At 37.1% G+C, this 21,644-nt stretch overlaps 2 protein-coding genes across 3 annotated transcripts; one reads left to right on the top strand and one right to left on the bottom strand.

Annotated features, from left to right (window-relative positions):
* Nucleotides 1–32: 32 nt before the first annotated feature.
* LOC18431922 (coenzyme Q biosynthesis Coq4 family protein / ubiquinone biosynthesis Coq4 family protein) lies at nucleotides 33–5,339 on the bottom strand. The gene is made up of 2 exons (XM_011624184.3): nucleotides 5,156–5,339; nucleotides 33–770 (listed from the first exon to the last, which is right to left on the bottom strand). The coding sequence occupies exons 1-2, from the start codon at nucleotides 5,336–5,338 to the stop codon at nucleotides 273–275; spliced, it is 681 nt and encodes a 226-aa protein (XP_011622486.1). The 5' UTR covers nucleotide 5,339; the 3' UTR covers nucleotides 33–272.
* Nucleotides 5,340–9,456: 4,117 nt separating this feature from the next.
* Nucleotides 9,457–17,924, top strand: LOC18431924 (NADH dehydrogenase ubiquinone complex I, assembly factor-like protein (DUF185)). 2 transcript variants are annotated; one of them, XR_016056530.1, is made up of 10 exons: nucleotides 9,457–9,778; nucleotides 9,873–9,934; nucleotides 10,513–10,656; nucleotides 12,843–12,953; nucleotides 13,057–13,261; nucleotides 15,357–15,415; nucleotides 15,672–15,727; nucleotides 15,939–16,165; nucleotides 16,990–17,098; nucleotides 17,244–17,924. XR_016056530.1 is itself a non-coding variant. In XM_006842035.4 (10 exons), exons 1-10 carry the CDS (start codon nucleotides 9,550–9,552, stop codon nucleotides 17,507–17,509), a joined length of 1,473 nt encoding a protein of 490 aa, XP_006842098.1. In that variant the 5' UTR covers nucleotides 9,457–9,549; the 3' UTR covers nucleotides 17,510–17,924. The 2 variants fall into 2 exon arrangements, 1 of the variants encoding a protein (XP_006842098.1); XM_006842035.4 differs by having other exon boundaries at nucleotides 15,934–16,165.
* The last annotated feature ends 3,720 nt before the right edge of the window (nucleotides 17,925–21,644 follow it).

Genomic DNA, 21,644 nt, shown 5'->3' with positions numbered 1-21,644 from the left:
TAAATTAATTATTACGCAATAAACTCACAAAATTAGAACACAAAAAGGCAACAACTATAGGGATACAGCCCCTTAGCAAAGAGGGTACACTCCAAAAAGAAAAAAAAAAAAAAGTCACATCAAGAGAACATCAAGCTATCTGAGTAAGTTACAAAAAATTAAAAAAAGAAACAGAGAAAGCAAGAAAATTCCAAAAAATAAAAAATGAACTAAATATATTATTCAGTAGATGAAGAAAACCCCTCAAAAACTAGCTTTACATAAAGCAAAATCTACCTGGAAGCAGGCTTGGGAGCTGGAACTATACCTAATTTCCCCCTCACCTCTTCCAAATCCTTATCAAAATGCTTCTCATAGTATACACACATGAGATCAGTACACCGCATCCCTGCACCGACCGCCCAAGGAAAGTAATGACGAAGAAAGAGGTCCCTTTGCTTGCTACTCATCGTTGAGGGACCACCGATAGCTGAGAGAAAGCACATAGGAAGAAGCATTTGCTCAAACTCTATAACCTTTAAAGCTGATTCTCCAATAAGATTAGTAGGGAGATCAAATAGGGTGTGCCAAAAATCGTGGACCTCTCGAGCTCGAGTGGCCACATAAGCAAGCTCTTCAGTATCCATGAATCGTACAGGGGGTCGATCATCGGGTGAGAAGTTTCTTGAACCCATGAATTGAGCATAAGCAGCACCGAATGTGTGGGGTGGTAATTCCCAAGCATGGCTAACAGCTGATGAAACCACACGTGGGCGATCTAAAAGTATTGCCTGTTAAGAACCCAAATGAAGAAAATTGAAGTTACAGAAAAAGGAACAAGCATAAAAGAAAAACAATGAACATTAAAGGAGAGGAGAAGCAAATAATATAAAGGACGAAAACACATGAGTGCAATCATTGGAAAAGACTCAGCTAATTTAGAAATGCGGCCAACCAACTCCATGATGTGCAATTGCTCCATACATTTTCAGTATCATTTATTACTATACCTAAAACCACACTACTACTTTTTCCCTTTTAGGTTTTTCATCCTTTTATTGGAAATACTTCACATTTCTAAAGTGTAGAAAAAACACACAGGGTAGTCTGATTAAACTGCAGTTGATGGAAAAGATGGTGACCTTAGATAAACTCTTTTTCATGGGTCAGCCAGTCCTTGGATTAATGGTTTCAGCTGAGGCTTTAGGAGTGGCTATGCAATCTGTTTTGACTGCTGGAGGAATAGACGAAATTTTTTAAGCTCCAATCTCTTTCTCCCCTTCCATAGATCCCCTTTCTAGCCACAAGACTTAGCATATCTTCACCCCTGAAGATTTTCCACCAGCCCAAGCTCCCCTCTTCCCTCTAGAGAGGGAGGCTCTATTTTGCTTGATCGACCCCCAGAGTAAAATCCCCCAGCCCACCCAAGGCAAGTCCTCCATGGCTTAAGGCTTAAAGAACTCCAAATGAAAAGTAGCAGTACAACAAACCAAAACCCCTGCCGCTGACCTGCCAGTGAGAGAAATTACCCATGGACCAAGACCGATATCAGGTTCAAGTCAACAGGACTCCCCAAAGAGTTCTCCCTTTTCCAAAGCTTACTCTACCTATACCCATCTAATCAGACCCAACAGAGGTGTCCCACCAAATCTACCTTTATCATTCAGCCAAGCCCTTCAGGCTGTCCCAGAAATGAACCATCCAGAGCTCTAAAATATAGATTGGCCGTGAGGGATGGCCCTCCATGGTATCAATCTGGATCAGCTGAATCGGGCAATGGCCAAATCAGTGATCCAGCATAAACTTCCAAAAAGAAAACAAAAAAAAATGAAGAAAAACAAAAAGAATTGCACTAGATTATCACCCCATCTATGATATGTTAGTTTGATGATTTAAATCATCAAAAGAAATTTTATGGAGAATAGGGCTGATTCCTAATTGTAGGAGGGAATCAGCCAGTGAGGCACCGAATCAAATCTTCTACCACAAGTAATCACAATCATGGAATCTTCTCATTCAGCCAGAACCCAATCCCACCCTACACTCATCACAATAGCCCAGGCCACAAAACAGCTTCTCTCAAACCCTTTTCTCTCCAAAGAATCAGTCAGTTTCAATCTTTGTGAGAGGAAATAAGCTCTGAAAGAATGGTCCTCCTGTGTGACTCGCTAGTAGGTAATTTAGAATCCCACGGGCACAATACTAAGTTGATCACAAATGGGCGAAATACCTGGGGAAGTCACCTCAGTTAGACTGCATATTGATTGACAATGGAGGCATGCTATTTCCTTCCCAAACCAAAAGCAGGCTCAGAAAGCCCTAAATCCTCAGTTGTGAATTCAAAGGAACGGCTCTCAGACTCACTCCTTGAAAGCCAGCCATCAAGCCTGCATGTCACTATAGCTCCCTCACTGTAGTTGGTATGTATTTTTCAAGTTTATCACTTGCATGTAGAGTCTGGGTTCCAGAAAGACTATTTACAAGTGTAACAATAAGCCTTCTGGTAGTAAGTTCAAGGGATTAATTTACGTATGGACCATATTGGGGGAGGGGGGGGGGGGGTCAATTACAAAATGGGACCACGTTTGTTTCAAATTACGGGCGGCACCCCCCCCCCCCCCCCCCCCCCCCCCGAGGCGAATTGTTTAATAATGCGAATACCGGACGTGTGGGGTTTATACTGTGCAAAGCAAAATAGCTATCCAGTGTTTGAAACACCAGACAATTATCTGCTATCCCCAAAATTTAGGTTTAAGAAGAGAAGAATGGAAAACTTCAAATAAGAGAAAATTATCATTAAATTTAAGTTTAAGAAGAGGATAATGGCTACCAATTGAAGAGGGAAATTGGGTCAAAAATTATATGTGATGCATGGATTCTGGTTTTATGAGCGACGCAGAGCGAGGATAAGGTTTATGAGCGACACAGAGCAAGGGCAAGGATAGTTATGAGTGCTATGAGGCCTTGGGGGTTGCGGGGGTGGAGCCATGAGAGGGCAGAGGCGAATGGGGAGTGGGTCAGGAAGGGGGCCCACGAGATGAGGAAATGATAGAGTCGAGAGCAGAGGTGAGAAATGGAAGAGCAGAGACGGACCAAAATCCTTGAGAGAGAAAGCCTTTTTACTGATTGGGAATTGGATTAGCTGAACTATCTGCAACCTAGAGGATCCAACAACAAATGCCCCTAGGAAAGAGCTTGGACCAAAATCCCTTTTTGTTTTGTCTTCTTTAGAAGAGAGAAAAAACATAGAAGTAAGAAGAGAGTATAGGAAGAGGAAGAGATGCAGGGGAGTTCTTGCGATGAGAGAGAAATGGAAATGCAGGGCATTGCAGTGATGAGAGAGAAAGAGAAATGTGGAAGGAGCATGGACTAATCAATAGATAGAAGATAGAAGAACCTTGAAGAATCTCAGGCTTGGTAGCTGAAGTCCATCGGCAGGCCAAGCGAGAGAAAACCCTAGAGAGAGAGAGAGAGAAGGGCTTGGGCTAGGGATAAAAAGCCTTAGAAAGGACTGTATTTTTTGTTTTTGAAGGAGAGAGATGGGTTACGCGTGAGAGAGAGAGAGAGAGAGTGAGAGAGACAAGGTTGAGAGATATTATTTTAAAAAAATACAGAGCCACAATGTTTGAAGAGAGAGAGAGCTTGCTAGTTTTGGGGAGAGCAGATAGTTGTCCGGTATTTCAAACACCAGACAGCTGTTTTGCATTGCACGGTATAAACTCCACCTGTGCGGTGTCGCATTATTGGACAGGGGGGTAACTTGGGGAGAAAAAAATGCCGCGATGGGGATTGCCGCCCGTAATTTGGGATAAACGTGATCCCATTTTGTAATTGACCCCCCTAATATGGTCCGTACGTAAATTTCTCAATGATTTTCTTTACTGTCAAAGTCTTGAAAAAGAGATATTCACCTTAAAAACAAAAAGAAGTCTTGAGAAAGAGAAGAATGTGGCTCCCATTTCAGGGGATCACTCTCCATGCTTGGCATATCAAACCTTTCAATGAGGAATTAAAGATAATCCCTCCCATTTACATAGACCCCTTCCAGGTCAGGACCATGTGTCTTCTTCTACTCCCCATTTCCCCAATTGCATCAGGACATCCCTCAACTGCTGAGTTCCTATCCACGAGTGTTCAAGAAGGACGAGCCACCAAAGTCAGACACACTCTTGTTTCTCGATAGGTTCAGAAGAAATCGAGAGATCAGACAGATCTGAAGGCCTTAGAGTTGGGCTTCAAATTCCAGTCCATCATAACCCAAAATCAGGCTCCAAGATGCCCACTAGGGCTACATTTTCAAAAAAAAAAAAAGATGCCCACTATGAGGGGACTAGGCAAACCAATCAAGAAAAACACATCCTAGCCTACTCTAGCAAATTCTTCCCAGAAATCCTAGTAGTTAGAGAAGCTAAACCTACCCGGCACCCTTCCCCTAGTCCATCAAGTTTCAGGCAGGCGAGCATGTGCGGGAGGTCTCCCCACCCATGGGACCTCCACAGGTATGATCCTCAGGGATCCTCGCATTTTTGGCCTCTCCTCAGACTATATAGGCTCTTTCTCTGTAACGGGGTCAGAGTCTCCAATCAATTCAGCTGGAAATTCACAGCGGTTTATGGCCTGAATAGACCGTGCCTAAGAATAATTTTGGGGAAAACTAGATTGAGTTGCCTTCATCTCCCCTCTGTATGGGGCATTGGGTAGTACCTTGGGGTCATTGATGTTCAATGGAATTATGGAGAATGATGGAGAGAGAGAGTTTGGGACCCAAAAGAAAAAGACATGGACGGCATAGTGGAACCCCTAAGTTTCATCATAGTGGGCTATCTCATAACAAACCATAGCAGGGGCTTCCGTGTCATTTTGATGCTGTAACGGGTGATGTTTTTTAATATGCGCCGAATAATGCATATGAATTTATCTGTAAAAAGCACTAACAAAATTTCATCATTGGATTTCATTTATATTTTCCTCGTTCTGTTTCCACTTTTCACATGTCCAAAACTATTTCCATGTTACCATACAAATTTTGCTTTTTTATTTTTAGTGGGAGACTTCAAGTATGAGCACTGAGCAGGAACACGTATGTACATTTGCATGTATCAGTATTTTTTTTCTCTTTTTATCAAGTGGGAGGTGGGGGCGGGGTAGGGAGAGAGAGAGAGAGAGAGAGACTAACTCGGCCTTCGGGGCTCTCCTTCATCCGTTTAAGGATTCTTTGGAAAGCTGGTTTTCCCGTAGTCTCTCCCAAGCTAGCAATCAAGTCAGCTCTTCGAGGGTTTAACAGAGCTCCAACAGCTGAACCCACTGCCACAGCTGCCTGCTGCCATCCCTTTAACCTAATACGAGCACCTCCGTTCATTCTTCAGAAATCTTCAGCTCCTTCACCCTCTTGGAACTACGTAGATCCATAAAAAAGAGAGGGAAAAAACAAAATCATAAGAATCGAAGAATATAATCCAAAACATAGTCAAAGAATCAAATCATACCAGTCATTGGTATAGGCATGATCTTAAGATGATTAAGGTTGGCAGGAGGAGAAAGGTTCGAATAATAAGATGAATGTTTGATCACAAGGAAAATGATATCTCACATCCATACAGGACAAAATCTTACAAAAATGACGTGGCAAGTCATGCAGACTAATGCAGGTAACTAAGAATAATGAAAATAAATCATAGTTGTATTTACTTTCTATTTCAATCAGTCTTTAAAAGAAAGGATCGGACCGTGGATTAAGCGCCTGCCCGAGCCAAATGACTAAGATAAGCCGGCTCATCAAACTCACTTGAGTCATGGCCGAGCGACAAAAAGGGACAAAAATATGACCCAAAAAACAGTAAAAATTATAAAAGCAAAACCAAAAAATTCAAAAATCCATAAAAACCTGCAAACAAAAAAATCATAAAACACAGATTTGGAATAAATTGATGTCATTGGCTTGAAAAAAATAGAAAATATGAGAAAATGTGTTATTTCAAAAAAAACAAAAAACAGAAAATAAAAATAAAATAAAATAAATACAAATAATATAAATCAATATATTTGATTTTGTCAAAAATAAATAATTATATCAATTTTATGAATTTAAATTGAAAAAATAAAACAAACGCAAAATTTCGAGGTTGATCCCCCCGATCTTTAATCTCGATGCTTATCAATGCCTCCAATCCTTGTCAAAGTTTCCTCAAGCAACCTAAATCAAAACCCCCAACCCAAATTTTGGATAAATATTAGAACAGAATTTCAAATCTCTCTCATCCTTTTTTTTTTGTATTTTTTCTGAAATCAAGCCTATGATTGATCAAGAACAAGGAAATACACTTAGGATCGAATTTCATCAAAGATTGACCATTGATTGCAAAGAAATCGCAATTTTTCAAAATCGGGCATAAACTTGAACAATTTTTTCGATCTAAAAAATATGTCAAATCTGAATTTTTCTCAAGTCTATTGTTTCTAATAGATAAACTAAAATAATATTAAAGATGCAATTTTTGCTCGAATGTGCAACCATAAACCTCAAAATGGCAAAAACCAAGATCTATCAGCATAACTGAAATATAGATAACATCTAGGCTTCAAAAGATGGGAAACACATAAGCAGGAAGTATATCTGTAAATCTGCTCGGAATGGGGTGCCTACTAAAGCATTTCTCTCAGATCAGAGTCCAGGTTACTACAGGAATACATCGCTTTGTTCAGCACCAAAAGATTACTTGAAGGAGCATGGCCTTGGACTGTTTGTTTAAGTGTAAATGGGTCAAACGATTAATAGAATTCAACTATATTTGTTTCATTTGATTTCTTGGAAAGTGGCGCCATTTTGCTTTTTCTTTTTGAAAAATTGGGGTTCGAACCCACAAACTTGAGTTCGCGGTTAGGAGCTCCATACTAATAAGCTATTAGGAAGAATCACCAAATCCAACATAATATCAATGCAAACTTTAAGCATGTGTTTGCTATACATGAAATGCAAAAAAATGGGATAAGAAATGCGAAAAAAAAAGAGGTCAATATACAACAACACTAACATAATTAATCTAATTTTCTCAAAAGATCTGAATGGTGGTGTCTTCAACAATTTTAGCAAAGTTTGGATGCAGGGAATGAACCACTGCTCCCATAGATCACTAATTCAGGGTTTCCATACCTCCAAAGTAGGGCAAGAGATGACCAGCTAGTTGGAGTGTCATGTTCAAAGTTTCCTTCTAGGTAAAAATAAAAATTGAAGGAATAAAAGAATAACTATAAAACAAACTCATGGGCGGGCACAGGGAAACTAACCATTATAACTGGTTCCAGGAACTCCTGTTGTCAAATGCAATGAGAATTTCTCATCCTAATGGCTCTTGCAGAAGAAATAAAGACCAGGCATTCAAATAGCCAAATCTAGCAGGAATCTCTGAGATGATTGCACTTAAGAGTGGGAAAAAGTCTTCAACAGGAATCAAAATCAAGCCTCCACGACTAAACTTAACACCTATAGAGAAAACCTCCTATCCTTGAATAATCAGTACCAGCAATTTCTACAAAGAAACAGACCTTAAAGAGAGAGATACTGAACATTTCTTTCTACTACTGTACCCCCGTCCTTAGCACTCTCTCTCTCTCTCTAGCAAACACGGTGGGGCTGGGCTCCATTTCTCTGCAACTCTCTCTCTAGTGAACACAGCGCGGCTGGGCTCCATTTCTCTCTCTCTCTCTCTCTCTCTCTCTCTCTCTCAAAGTTACGAAGCAGAGATTCTAGTTTTGTCAATAAACCTAAACCACTGTATGGCATATTCCAGCACCTCCACAATCCAATTTTGGGTTTTCTCCCCTTTAAGCCAAACAACGCTATATATACTCAAAACTTTGACAGAAAAAAAGAAAATAATGAGGATAACTCCCTTACCTTAAATCATTGCCCACATTGAAAGAACTCCCTTAATAAAAACAATGAGAATAGGATCACTACTCCCATGCAAGAGAAAGGATTAGCATTTGCAAGCCTCATGGGTGCAGCTTCATGTGTGCTTTGTCAAACTCAACCAATTGACAGGTGATTATCAAAAACAAAAAAACCAAAAAATGTTCATGAACTTGAAAAACCCATGTTGAATAAGCCAAATAGACTTCAAGAACCGCTCTTAACCAAATTTCTGATTTATCTGAACAAAGATAAAGAACACACTCATAAGCCACTTAAAAAATCATTTTTTAGGACCCATAAACACGAAACAAGGTGCAGGTTAAAAGACATCCGCATTTTTACAATCATATCCCAACATGTTGTCCCTAAAGCTTCCATCTTTGTTAAACCAAATTAACTAAGAAAATTCGCCAAATGATCAAATGTGGTCTTGTGAATTCAAATTTCCCCAAATTCATATCCAAATTTGGCCATATAAATTTAATCATACAAAAATTTCCCTTTTTTGTCTCTGAGCACCCTCCTGGGGGCTGCCTATAAAATAATGTAGTAATTTTGTACTTTTTCTAATATTAATATAAAGTTAACCTTTCTCAAAAAACCAAAAAAAAAATTGAGCCACTGGTACCACCAATAGTCCAGAATTTAATAGCATGTAGGAACTATAAAAAGTTCAAATTGTTTGTTTCTCCGCGATCCAATTCAAAGGCCTACGAGAATGTGCTGCATTTTTCCAAATTTCTTAAGATTTCAAGCCTGATATTGCTAATATAGAAAATGTTTTTACACATAATTGTATCTCATTGCCATAAAATAAAATAAGAAAAAATGGAAATAAAGATCATATTACAACTATTGTTGTAGCAAATGCAGAAAAAATTAAGCGAAATGCAGATGGGCAATCAATATATTTCACTTTAGATAGAACTAATATATATATCATTGCGGAAAAAAAAGAAAAGCAAAAAATGGGGAGAAAAAATTACTGCAACATATCATAAGAGAAAGGAAAATCTCTACAACGAGCGTACCAGCTGGGCAGCAGGCTCGGGTTCGATTCCAGACCCCAGAGAGGAGAGAGAGATTAGGGTACAAGTGAGAGAGCGATTAGGGAAAATTTGTGTGAGAGAGAGAGAAAGGGGAGGGGGGACTGGCTGTTGGTGTGGAAGAGAGAGAATATGGCCTTTGGCTTTTTGAGAAGTGGGAGAGAGAGAGAGAGAGAGAGAGAGATTATGGCATTTGAGAACAGGAAGAAAGGGACTCGAAAGAGGGGAGAGGTTTTTTTTTGAGAGAGAGAGAGAGAGTGAGCGAGAGAATGGCACCAGAAAGGGGTTAGAGAGAGAGAGATTGGGGGGGGGAAGGAGGGGCGGATTTTGTAGAGAGAGAGAGGCTTAGAGAGAGAATGCCCTGAGAGAGAGAGAGAGATTATGTCCTTTTTTACACGAAGGGCCCAAGACCGCGCCTCGCGTCTCACGAACTCAACCTGAATTTTTCAAGGTCAAAAGGGTAATTTCTTTCACGGAATAGAAAGCTACAAAAGGAGACCTTCCAGCAAAATTCGCGGCATTTTTTCAATTAGGCTCAACGCTCTTCCCTTTTCTTCGCTGCTGAAACCCTAGAAATCCCAAACCCTTTCACGCCCACGCCCACGCCCAACGATGCTAAGGTCCTTGTTGTCTTCTGGTCTTCTCGTTAATGGCGTAGCTCGAACTACTTCCTCTCATTCTTTCTCTCTTCTCTTCAATGGTGTGGCTCGAAGTCCTGGTCACTCTCTCTATTTCTCTTCTGAATCCTCTTCGCAATCTCTCTCTAAATCACCTGATGATGTCGAGCAACAAAACTTCACCACCCTCTCCATTGATCGATCGGGCTTACACAACCCTACTGGTACTTTCTCTCACTACAAATCGTTAAAAATTCCATTTTTCAATGAATCCATAGAAAAAGGCTCATAATTTTTTGCTCGTATTTGTTCTTGCAGATCACTCGCATATGCCTTCTTCTGATTCAGAGCTTGTTAAACATTTGAAAAGCTTGATCAAGGTGAGTTTCGTTTAATTTTTCTTTACAAATTATAATGTTGTCCATAGGGGATTAGGAAACAAGCACTTCAACGGAAATTTATTGAAATTGTGAGCCAAAATTTGTGAAATTGTCTGTTTCATGATTTAGCTGATACTTACAGAAATATTCCATTTTGGCCTCAGTATTATGAAATTTGGGCATCCATAATTTTGTTTATCCAGCTCAGGTCTATTTTGGCTGACTTTGCACACAAAAACAAAAACAAAAGAACAGAGAGAAAAAAGTTCCGTGAAGTTTTTGGCCAAAATTTTGAGCCGTGGTATAGAAAATGTATGATGAACTTCTTGTTAGAAACAACCTAAACCAAATAAATAAATAAAGCCACCCTGACTCTGCTACTACTGTTAATCTTGTTATGATTACTATTATTAGTATCATTAATATGAAAATTGCTTTTATGTTGATTTGAATATTCTACTTCTATTAAATTTGCCATTTGATTATTATTACAATTTTAGGTTTCTTAGTGCAGTATTATAGTCATGTGGATATGTTATTATTTGGTGATTTTGAGTGATGATGTGTCAATGGATCAGTTTGGTGGGGGCCCGATATCGGTCGCGAAGTACATGGAGGAGGTATTGACAAATCCTAATGCCGGGTTTTATATCAACCGAGATGTTTTTGGATCGGGTGGCGACTTTGTTACATCTCCTGAAGTAAGCCAGATGTTTGGAGAGGCAAGTAAATTAGAAAATTTTTAAATTTTATGGCTCTTTTTTCTATGAGAGATTATAGAGCTCTTTTGTGAATTTCGTATTTTACTGATAGCCAAATGGTGTTGCAATTTGGCTGCATGTAGAGATATCTTGGAATAGAATTATCGAGACATTTAAAGTGGTTTTTAAACTGATATTGAAGTGCCTTGTCTTTGCTATTATGAGCAGCTTTGATTTGGAGAAGAATAGAATACACTTGCATCTTACGGACTGTAAAAATCAGATTGCTTACATCTATGAATTTCAAACTTCAAACTTATACAATCTATTTCTTTGTTTTTCTTCTTCTTTGAATTTTTATTTTGTTGTAAATGTCTTTGAGAAATTTACGTACGGACCATATTGGAAGGGGGGGGGGGGGGTCAATTACAAAATGGGATCATGTTTGTCTCAAATTACGGGTGGCACCCCCGACTCGTGGCTTTTTTTTTTTCCCAAGTTACCTCCATGTTCGGTAATGCGAACACCTGTCAGGTGAGGTTTATATCGTGCAAAGCAAAATAGATGTCCGGTGTTTTAAATACCGGACAACTATCTACTTTTCCAAAACCAGCAAGCCCTCTCTCTCTCCAAACATCGTGACTCTACATTTTTTATAAAATAATCTCTCAACCCTTCTCTCTCTCATGCTCTCTCCCCCCAAACCATCTCTCTCTCTCTCTCTCTCTCTCTCTCTCTCTCTCTTTCTTCCTCTCTTTTTTATCTTTTTATTTATTTTTATCTCTATCTTCTTCATCTCAAGTGTGCTGTAGATTTCCCAAAGCATATATAACATCGTGTTCCCCTATCTAATTGCTGCTAAGTTCTACCAGCCAAACGATTTGTTCCTATCAAATATGAACTGAAAAACCCAAATTTTCAGGAGAAAACAGAAGGCTTGGGCATATGTCAAATCAGTTGCTATCTCTAGAAGTGGGAAATAAATTTCGACATTTAGAGAACGGAAAATAGATGAATACTCTAATTCTCATTCTCTTATTTTCCTTTCTTGAGAAGAATCCTCACATTCTTTTCTTTTCCCCGTCGCCTAAGAGGAAGATTGAAGCCCCTATTTTGATGAAGAAATCCATATTTTTTATAATGAAAAAAAATGCAGTTACTGTAACAAACATTGCATCCAATCACAATAAATCCAACCAACAAGTGCAAAGCAAACAATGCAGAGCTTATCAATTTTTAGATCAGCATGTCATTGTCATGGATCATAAAAAAAAAAATCCAAAAGATAAGAAACTAAAAATAGAGAAAAATAAGAGAAAATAGCATACAGGAGCACATATTAATCAATAAATTTATATAATATGGATGGATCAATGAGCTCAACCAAGCTCTATGATTGCAATACCCTCACAGCTAATACAACATCTACAACGTATAAAAATAAATAAAGAAGAGAAGAAGAAGAAGAAGAGAGAGAGAGAAGGGTTGAGAAATATTTTTTTAAAAAAAATGCTAAGTCACGATGCTTTGAGAGAGAGAGAGAGAGAGGACTTGCTGGTTTTGAGGATAGCATATAGTTATCCGGTATTTCAAACACTGGACAGCTGTTTTGCTTTCTACGGTATAAATCTCACTGGCCGTGGGGGGCTGCTGCCTGTAATTTACGACAAACGTGATCCCATTTTGTAATTGACACCCCTCCCCCCCAAAATGGTTTGTACATAAATTTCTCAAGGTCTTTATTCCAATCCCTAGAGAAGTTTTTCTGTTCCTCTTTCAAAACTTATGATGGTTCATTTTGCATTTGAGGGATAGCAAGCGTGATACATCTCATTGCTCTAGAAGTTCTATGATATACTAGCATATTTTTAATCTTTCAAGATGATATTTGCTTCCTGTTTTGATACAATTGAATAGACGGTTTGAATGCAACATGGTATACGCATTTTTGGAAATTTGCAATTGTGCTTAATAGGTGTTTTTTTTACTTGGTGGGTTGTGTTAGGTAGACAGCCAACATAAAGCTTTCCCAAAACTTTCTGTGAGGTGTTCTCTTTACTTTCTCTACTTCCACACAGTAATTTAGTTTGAGCCTTTTGTAAACTAAATCTCCTTATTGGGAATGATGTCATTACGATGGACTAGAATCTAGATAATACTCTATGCTGCTTATGCCACATATCACAATCCTATCTTTGAACTTGTAGATGGTCGGCGTGTGGACCATGTGCCTTTGGGAGCAGATGGGTCAGCCCAAAAAATTTAACCTAATTGAACTTGGGCCGGGTCGAGGAACACTTTTGGCAGATCTACTTCGAGTAAACCATAATGACGCCCCATTTTTCTCATTAGTTTATCATCTGTTGTGTTGATTTTACAGCAGAGATGATTTTTTATTTTTCATGTAATGCTTTATTGTAGGGCACCTCAAAGTTTCAAAAGTTCACAAAGTCCTTGCGTTTGCACTTGGTAGAATGTAGCCCAACACTACAAAAGCTTCAGCAGAGTACCTTGAAGTGCATGGATGAAGATGTTGCTGGCTGCAATGATGGCAAAAGGACCGTTAGTGCGCTATCTGGAGCTCCTGTTTCATGGCATGTTGATCTAGAGCAGGTTCCTTTGGGATGTATGAGGATGTAGTCTTCTTTCATCTCAGTTCTCTGTCATGATAGAAGTACTTCTCTTCAAAATCTAATTTGGAGGAGATTAATTTTCATTTTTACATGCCGACTCCAAATAGTTGGGAAAAGGTTCTGATGTGATGAATTTTCATTTTTAATTGGGGTATTTTATTGCATTGTGAAAATTATGTAGGTTAGTGGAACGTTTGGGTTCTTTCAAGTGTATCTCTTACAAGTGTTGGAGTGTTTAGTTTGAACCATGTTATGTTTCAATTTGTTAGTTAGATGCATTTCACATTTCTATTCTATGATTCCTTTATGAATGATATCTGATTCTTGCAGCCGCTAGAACTAATTGACCTTGTAGATTAAGTTGAAGATATGTGAAGTTGTAAATTAATACATTATGTAAGGAGACTCCTATGAGAGGCCATTTGATCATCTTGTTATGCCATATGTATGCTCCAGTAACAATTTGATAGTGAATGTTGTAGCTCTTTTAGGAAATCGCTTGCTATGCCCTTTGCTTAAAAGTGGGTGCATTGTCAATTCAGAACATACGTTCATTAGGAATCTGCTGAGAGATATGGAGGGAGCAGCATTCAATAATATTCAGTAGTATGAGATTAATTGGGACCTGTCAGGACCACCAAAATTAATTGAACAGCCGGATTTTTTTCTGTTTAGTTACATTGGTACATGGAACTATAAATTTCCTTGACATATTGTAGTACTTGACATGTAAATTTGCTAGATATATTGTAGTACTTGACATGCACCTTTTTCTTTTGAAATTGTGCAATGATGCTAAAAAGTTTTTGGTGATGCGCATTTCTTATCCTTATGTCATTTTCTTGTGAAATTATCTCTTATCTATAGTATTCTTTCTCTTATGAAGCTTTGAAACCTTTCTAGGCCTCATTCAGAGCAAAGTGTATAGGTGGTTCCAGGTTTCCAACGAACTTTATATCCCTGCACTTTGTCAGAATGCACATTTTCTTAGTAATTACTGTTACAGCTGATTTAAGAAATGGTGCAACTGCAACAAATGTAGAATACTGGAATTGCAAGAATGCAAAAATGTAAAGCTTTCGATAACCCATGGCAAGGCCAGTCAGGATGAACCATTTCTCACAGATGGCATGCTCATAGAGGATTGAAAACTCGCAGAGGATATACAGGATTTGAGCAACTAGCTAGTGGTTTCTTTATACCACGTCTTTAAAGATGCTAATGAGGCATCCAATTCCCATGGCTAGAGAGCAACTGGCTATAGATGCTCTGTGTTTGGAACATGTTGTATACATTCTCCTTATAATAAATAAAAGTTACTTTTGAAACAAGAGACCAATAAAGGAATTTGGACAGAAGATTTTGGTTGTACATTAGATTGTTTAGAGCAAGGCCTTCAAGAATTTATGAAAACGCAACCATTTTTTCAGAAAGTGAATAAATATAGAGAACTTTGCTTGAGTGCATGATCATTCAATGAATCATGAAAGCACTACTTTCTAGAAAGAAATGTATAGTGCTGAAACATTGATTTTCTGGTTATTGAGGTCAGATTAGCTGGTTTCACGTGTATGATTAATGTACAGATTACAGACACAGAAAAAAGGATTACTAACACGTACATATTCACACATGGGCTCTGTAAGTGCAAAATATATTGGTAAAATAAATTGGTACATTACTGGAGTTTTGGTTTTCTTTCTTCCCTTATCTGGTTTGAGAGAAAATTCAACAAATGTTTCTGCATATCCAATAATAACTGATAGAGAGGATTGTACCACCCAGTAATGTGTAAATGTTTTATATTATGGAGAAGTCTAATTAGAAAAAGGTTCTATTTGATCCTTGTTATTAGAAACAGCTTGTTGCATGTGTTTGACTACCTAGTTTCTCCCAAGTGTCTCATTCTCTTTTAAATTTACTTGAATTCCTTGTAATTTCCATACCACATCTATTCTTCTTATTGATACTTTGTGTACTTGTTGATGTAGGCATATTTTGATTAGTAAAGAGAATATATTGCCAGAGTATTTGGCTGTGCTATTTATTTATAGAGTGCTCACGAAGCTTCTTTTGCTATGGTTCCAGTGCCCTCCATCATAATTGCCCATGAGTTCTATGATGCCCTTCCAGTCCACCAGTTTCAGGTCTGCCAATTCATTCTCAAGTTGTACACATTTTTTTTAATGCAAGCTTTTCTGATGCCCATTTCATTCTCATTCAGAATCATAGCATAATTTGTTTTACATGAATCACTATCAAAAGACAATCGGATAAAATGTGAACCAAGAGAACATCCTATATCATATGTGATTATTGGTTGCGGAATTCCCCATATGAAATGAAAATTTATCTGATTACCAACTTGAGATATCGTTTGAATATTTTGAGTTTTTCATGCAGAAAACTCCTCGTGGATGGTGTGAAAAATTGATTGATGTAGAGGAAGAAGAATCAACGTAAGCATTCTACAATTAAGCTCATCTTTGTTTTTTTCCCTTTCTTCTTGTTTCGATGGATAAATCCTTCCTGGAATTCTCTTTTAGCACTCATTCAACTGGGTCTAAACAACAAAACTATAAATAACCAACCTTTTTCTTTTTTCCTTTTTTTTTTTTGCGATATAAATAACCAGTCTTCCCGTTTATTTATTTTTTAATCACAGTGCAGGATTTCGTTTTGTTCTATCTCCACAGCCAACCACCGCATCCGTGCTCCATTTGGTGAAACGTTGCAAGTGGGCCCCAAAAGAAGAATTAGCCAATCTTGAGCACATTGAAGTATGTCCAAAAGCAATGGAGCTGACTCATGCCATGGCAAAGAGAATCGGCTCTGATGGAGGTGGAGCACTTATAATTGATTATGGTCATAACAGAATTATTTCAGATAGCCTACAGGTACTCTCTCCTCTCTCTCTCTCTCTCTCTCTCTCTCTCTCTCTCTCTCTCTCTCTCTCTCTCTGTATGTATGTGTGGTGTGTGCATGGCACAAATACTGAAATCACTTGTTCTTTTTCTGCATTATGTTTTGGGATATCAGCATAAATATCTCAATCTTATTTTTTGATTGTTAAACAATTCAGCATGAGTTGCTAAACTTCAATTCACCAAGTAGGATATGTATTTGAACGAGTGAAGGTTTTTGAGGGCTAGATTATTTCTGAGTTGCTTTCTTAAAATGCTGTGAGAAATTGCATTGAATAAAATTAGACTTGGGATAAGCCTAAGGGCAGTCTTTCTGAGTACGTTCCTATCATTTTATGAATTTTTTGCTATCATGAATTTTCTCATAGAAAAATATTTGGTGAGTGAGCCAACTCACCTATTTATGTGCATTTGGATTCAAAATTTTAGGATTTGCTATTCTCAACCATGAAGATGATCATAAATCTGGATTTTTTTTTCTGAAAAATAAAAGTGGTGTTTTCCAATTTTTTTTGTCTAGCATCCATTTTGCCTTTTAATGGAGCCACCATTTTATTTATGTCTACTGTAGAGATTGACATTTATTGCACAAGGAGACTCACAAAAATCCGTGTCGGGTGATTCGTGATGACCGAGTCCTTCTCTCGTTGAATTTGGAGCATAGCTTCTATTTATTTTTTATTCTTTTAGCCATTATACTTCTAGGAGTATTTTGGCAGAGAACTGAATGAATCGACTTATTGAACTTAGATCATAGATTATATTACCCATTGAGATGAATTTTCTTGTTTATGCAGGCAATACGGAAACACAAATTTGTGAACATTCTAGATGGTCCCGGAACTGCCGACCTTAGTGCTTATGTTGATTTCCCTTTAGTCAGGCATTCTGCAGAAGAGGCTTCAGGTGAAACCTTCCGCCCTCCAACCCAACAACACCCCCCGCCCTCTCTCTCTCTCTCTCTCACTCTCTCTCTCTCTCTCTCTCTCTCTGTGACACGATCTACAATTTGTTTTCCATGATTAGTACTTGAGACAATTGGGTTTTGCAGAGAATGTATCTGTGTATGGTCCAATTTCTCAATCCAAATTCCTGGGGGCTCTTGGTATAAACTTCAGAGTGGAGGCACTTCTAGAAAATTGCACAGACGAGCAAGCTGAGTCTTTGAGGACAGGCTATTGGAGATTGGTGGGAGATGGCGAAGCCCCATTTTGGGAGGGACCTTTTGAGCTCACCCCCTTTGGTATGGGTTCTCGCTATCAAGCGATGGCCATTGTCAATAAGAAGCAAGGTGTTCCTATCTCATTTGAGACATGAATGAGTGAGAGAAAGAGAGGGAGACAGGGACCTCTAAACAGCCAGGCCTGATCATTCTGTATTGTCCATGCTTACATGAGAGAGAGAGAGAGAGAGAGAGAGAGCATAAAGCAAATAAAACAAAAAGTCATAATTTATTATGTACGCTATAGGCCAGTTATTCTTGTCCATGTTTCAAATGTTTTCTAGGGTAGTACTTCAAAGTTGACTCTGAGGAAGAGAGAGAGAAAGAGAGATTAGTAGGCCCCGAGAGATTATTAAGCCTTTTAATTTAGTTGTATCCATGTAGAGAGAGAGAATTAGACCTGGTAATTTTATTGTATTCATGTTGACAGAGATCATTATGCCTGTTAATTTTCTTGTATCCATGTTTAAGTTTTGCTATAGTAAGCAGTTCAAGTCGATTCTTGGGTAAGAGTGTCTGTGTTTGGAAGATATGCAGATGACTTTTTAGTTGATCAATGTGAATTAATTTTGGTCGGGGTACAGTTGGCAAACGGATGCATCTGTAGCTATAGATGTAAGGTGCACCGTCAAATTTTATCATCCTTTATAATTTTAAGTAAAATATTTTTAGGATTATCTCAAAATCTATTTTTATATCTAATTATAAAATTTTAAATTTAAAAGATGGTTAAAATCAAGTAACTCTATAAACATAAGAAAATCTTGAAAATGGATGATGTAGATAATATGTTGTAAAATGCATTATGTTTAAGACTTAAAATCTTTTTATTTTTCATGGTCATACATCTCGATGTCATACATCAATCAAAGGGTTTTTCAACATTAAAACTACTTATTCCGGCGGATTTTTGAGGTGCATTAGTAGTTCTATATTATAGGGTTGCATCCTTATATAAATTTTTTCCTTTTGGTTACTGCACAGATTTCTTAGTTTGGAGCTTGGGGTTAGCAAAGAAGAAGATAGAGACGATCCAAAATTAGATAAAGATGTAAAAATCATAGATAAAGATGTTCTAGGATTTTGAATAAAGTTAATAACAAGATCATCTATTATGCTTGAGTATATATTTTATATAAGAAAACTTTAAATAAGATTTAATTTTGGCCATCCATTTAATTTAATTATAACCATTTATTATAAAAAAATTTAATCTAATGAAAATAGGGTTATGTTAAGGTACTCATATATATAAATATTTATTTAATATACTCAATATTTTTTGACATTCAATACCTTTATTCTATCATGTATTTTTTACTCAAGGGTATTTTAGGTAATTAAATATTTTTAAATTAAAAAAAAATATATCTCTATATACTCTCTTTTTAAGTTTCATTTCCTAACAGAACTAAGGTGGTATAGATATCCCACATGTATTATATCTTCTAGCCCTTTGGATTGATATCTCATCTTTTTAGCTTAAACAAAAGCTCAAAAGACATTTTTTTGCTATTCCTTTCTAAACCTCTTTCTCTTATTTATGTGTTTCTTCTCAAACCTTTATTTTCCTTTTAATATTGAAAAAAACAACAGTGGGAAAGGAATAAAAAAAAAAAGATATTTTTTAAACTCTTGTTTGGGCTAAAACGATGGGTTGGTCTCGAGGTTAAAAAGATATAATACATGTATCTCTAAGCCGTCAGATATATTTTAAAATTTAAGGTCGGTTGAGAAATGAAACTTAAAAAGATGGTGTATTTGTGTCCAGGTTTTGGACCTAAACACGACCTTTCAAGTCTAAAATTTGAACCCATATGTCCCGGGTCTGGTCGGTTTTATTGCCACTTTGACTATGAGCTTCTTCTATTTTACTTTTTTTTTACTATCATATACCTATATTATTAGCAACATTTATAGTATTGCACAACATTGATGAATACCCACATTCCTTACTGTTTTACATAATAACTAGAATTTTCTAAGAAACAAACTTATTGGCAACAGTTATGAATACCCATATTATTCGGGTCGCGTTCGACTGGACCCAGACCTAAATAGTATTTGGGTCTAGGTTTTGAATCAATCTCGACCTTTTGGGTCCAAAATTTGGACCTATACCCAGACCTGAGGTCGGATCCACTTGTCGGTCCCGGGTCTGGTCGAGTCCATTGCTACCCCTAATATTGAATACTATTTTTTAAAATTTTCTTTCATGACATCTCTCTCTACTATTTGTAAAAAAAATTCTTTCTTGACGGCTCTCTCTCGACCATGTTGTGATGTTCAAACTTCTTTTTTTTTCTTTTTTTTTTGAATGGTAACGTACAACTTATTATTAATTCATATGTAAAATACAAGATGTTCAAACAATGGCACAATATTACAAAAAAGAAGTAACCAACAGAGAGGGAGTATGGACTCCTCTTTTAGCAAGAACATCGGCATCTTCATTCGCCTCTCTATAACAATGTTGGACCGTTGCCATAGAGGTTGACAAAATATCTCAAATTTGATGAAAAATAATCCTTAATCTCCAAAGGATTTTTGCCTTTCTCTTACTCCTGGCAATGACATTTGGCAAGTCTCTTTTGATAATCTTGTCCCCTTCCAAAGTCCATAGCAATTTCAAACCTTCTAATAAACCTCGTGCTTCGACATCATTTGCTGTTGTGATACTACAATGACCCAAGTAAGAAAAAATAATGTAACCTAAATTATTTCTAATGTGTCCACCATAGTCAGCTGGCCTTAGATTGCTAAGTAAACTTCCATCAATTTAAGTTTGAAAGAATTCATTGGTGGTGGTATCCAAACAACATCACTACGAGTGTTGATGGTAACACCCAAAGTTGTCACTGCCGAAAGATTGCTAATGATAAGACTTTTAAGAATGAAGCCACTATCCCTATGTGCAAGGAACCAATCAGATGCAACTGCCAAAATATTCAATTTTAAGGTAGACAGATCTACACTTATACTATTAAAAACTCTTTTATTAGTTTCCTTCTACACATTCCAAAGAAAGCTAACCCCAATAGATCTGCAAATGATAGTTCCTATCTTTGAAATACCGTGTGTGATCCATTGGTCAAGAAGAGCTCTGACATTTTGGTGCAAAGGTAATGACATATTGAGGCACTCGCAAGCCCAATCTCAAAGATAAGCAACAAAAGTGCATGAGATGAAAAGATGTAAAGTTTTATCATTGGCTTTGCACAAGATACATACATTGGTGATAATAAACCCCCTCTTTCTCAAGTTGTTAACAATTGCTAATTTATCTTGACACAAGATCCATAACATAAGAATAACTGCATTTTAAGAGGCACATGCAATTTCTTAATCTTGAATAATCTTTAAGAGACGCATGCAATTTATCTCTATCTCTCGACCATGTTGTTATGTTCAACCTTTTATGCAAGTCAATATGATATAATTAATAATATACTGCCTTACAAGTGAGCGATCCTTAGGAATAATGCTGATATGTTAGAATTTGTTGCCTCATACGTGAGTGGCTTTTGATTTCTTTTAAAATTATTTGATATATTTGTGTCACATATTTACATTATTAGTCAAACTTTTCTATATGTATCATTTGCAAACGTCTTGGAGGAAGGCAGATCTGAACAGGTCTCCATTGTTAATGTGACTTTTTGAGTAAAATTTTGTTTTTTTATTTGAATAAAATTTTGTTTTTATGACGCATATGCTTATGACATTAAAGTGACGCATATGCTTATGACATTAAAGTTCTCTTTGCATGCTTGCCAAAGAAACTAGCAATTCAAGCTCATGCATAAAGTGCATGCTTGCGAGAGAAACTAGCAATTCAAGCTCATGCATAAAGTATGTGCATGTTTATATGCTATGTATGCGTCAAAGTGTATGCATATTCATATATGTGTGACCTACTTTGGTATTGTTGATAGGTATGACATATTAAGTAATAAACTTGAAAATTCGTGAAAATCTTCGAACGTTGAATTCACGGAACATTTAGTTCAAATATTTGATTGTCAGGAAATTCAAAATAAATTAGGTATTTGTAGTTTTAAGTTTTTAAAAATTTATAAATTAATCTAATACATAGGCTCTCAAACTATTGAAATTTTGAAATTAAAGGAAGCTGATCTAAGCATGAAAATTAGTATTAGTTAATTAATATATAAACCAATTTTATTTACTGGATGGACATCTAATTAAAAAGTGATAACGCAACAATGA

The sequence above is a fragment of the Amborella trichopoda genome, chromosome 5 (genome assembly GCF_054954075.1).
Source record: "Amborella trichopoda isolate Santa Cruz 75 chromosome 5, AtrichopodaSantaCruz75HAP2 v2.0, whole genome shotgun sequence".
In the NCBI taxonomy this organism is placed as follows: Eukaryota; Viridiplantae; Streptophyta; class Magnoliopsida; order Amborellales; family Amborellaceae; genus Amborella; species Amborella trichopoda.
This window is presented reverse-complemented; position numbering and strand designations above follow the sequence as displayed.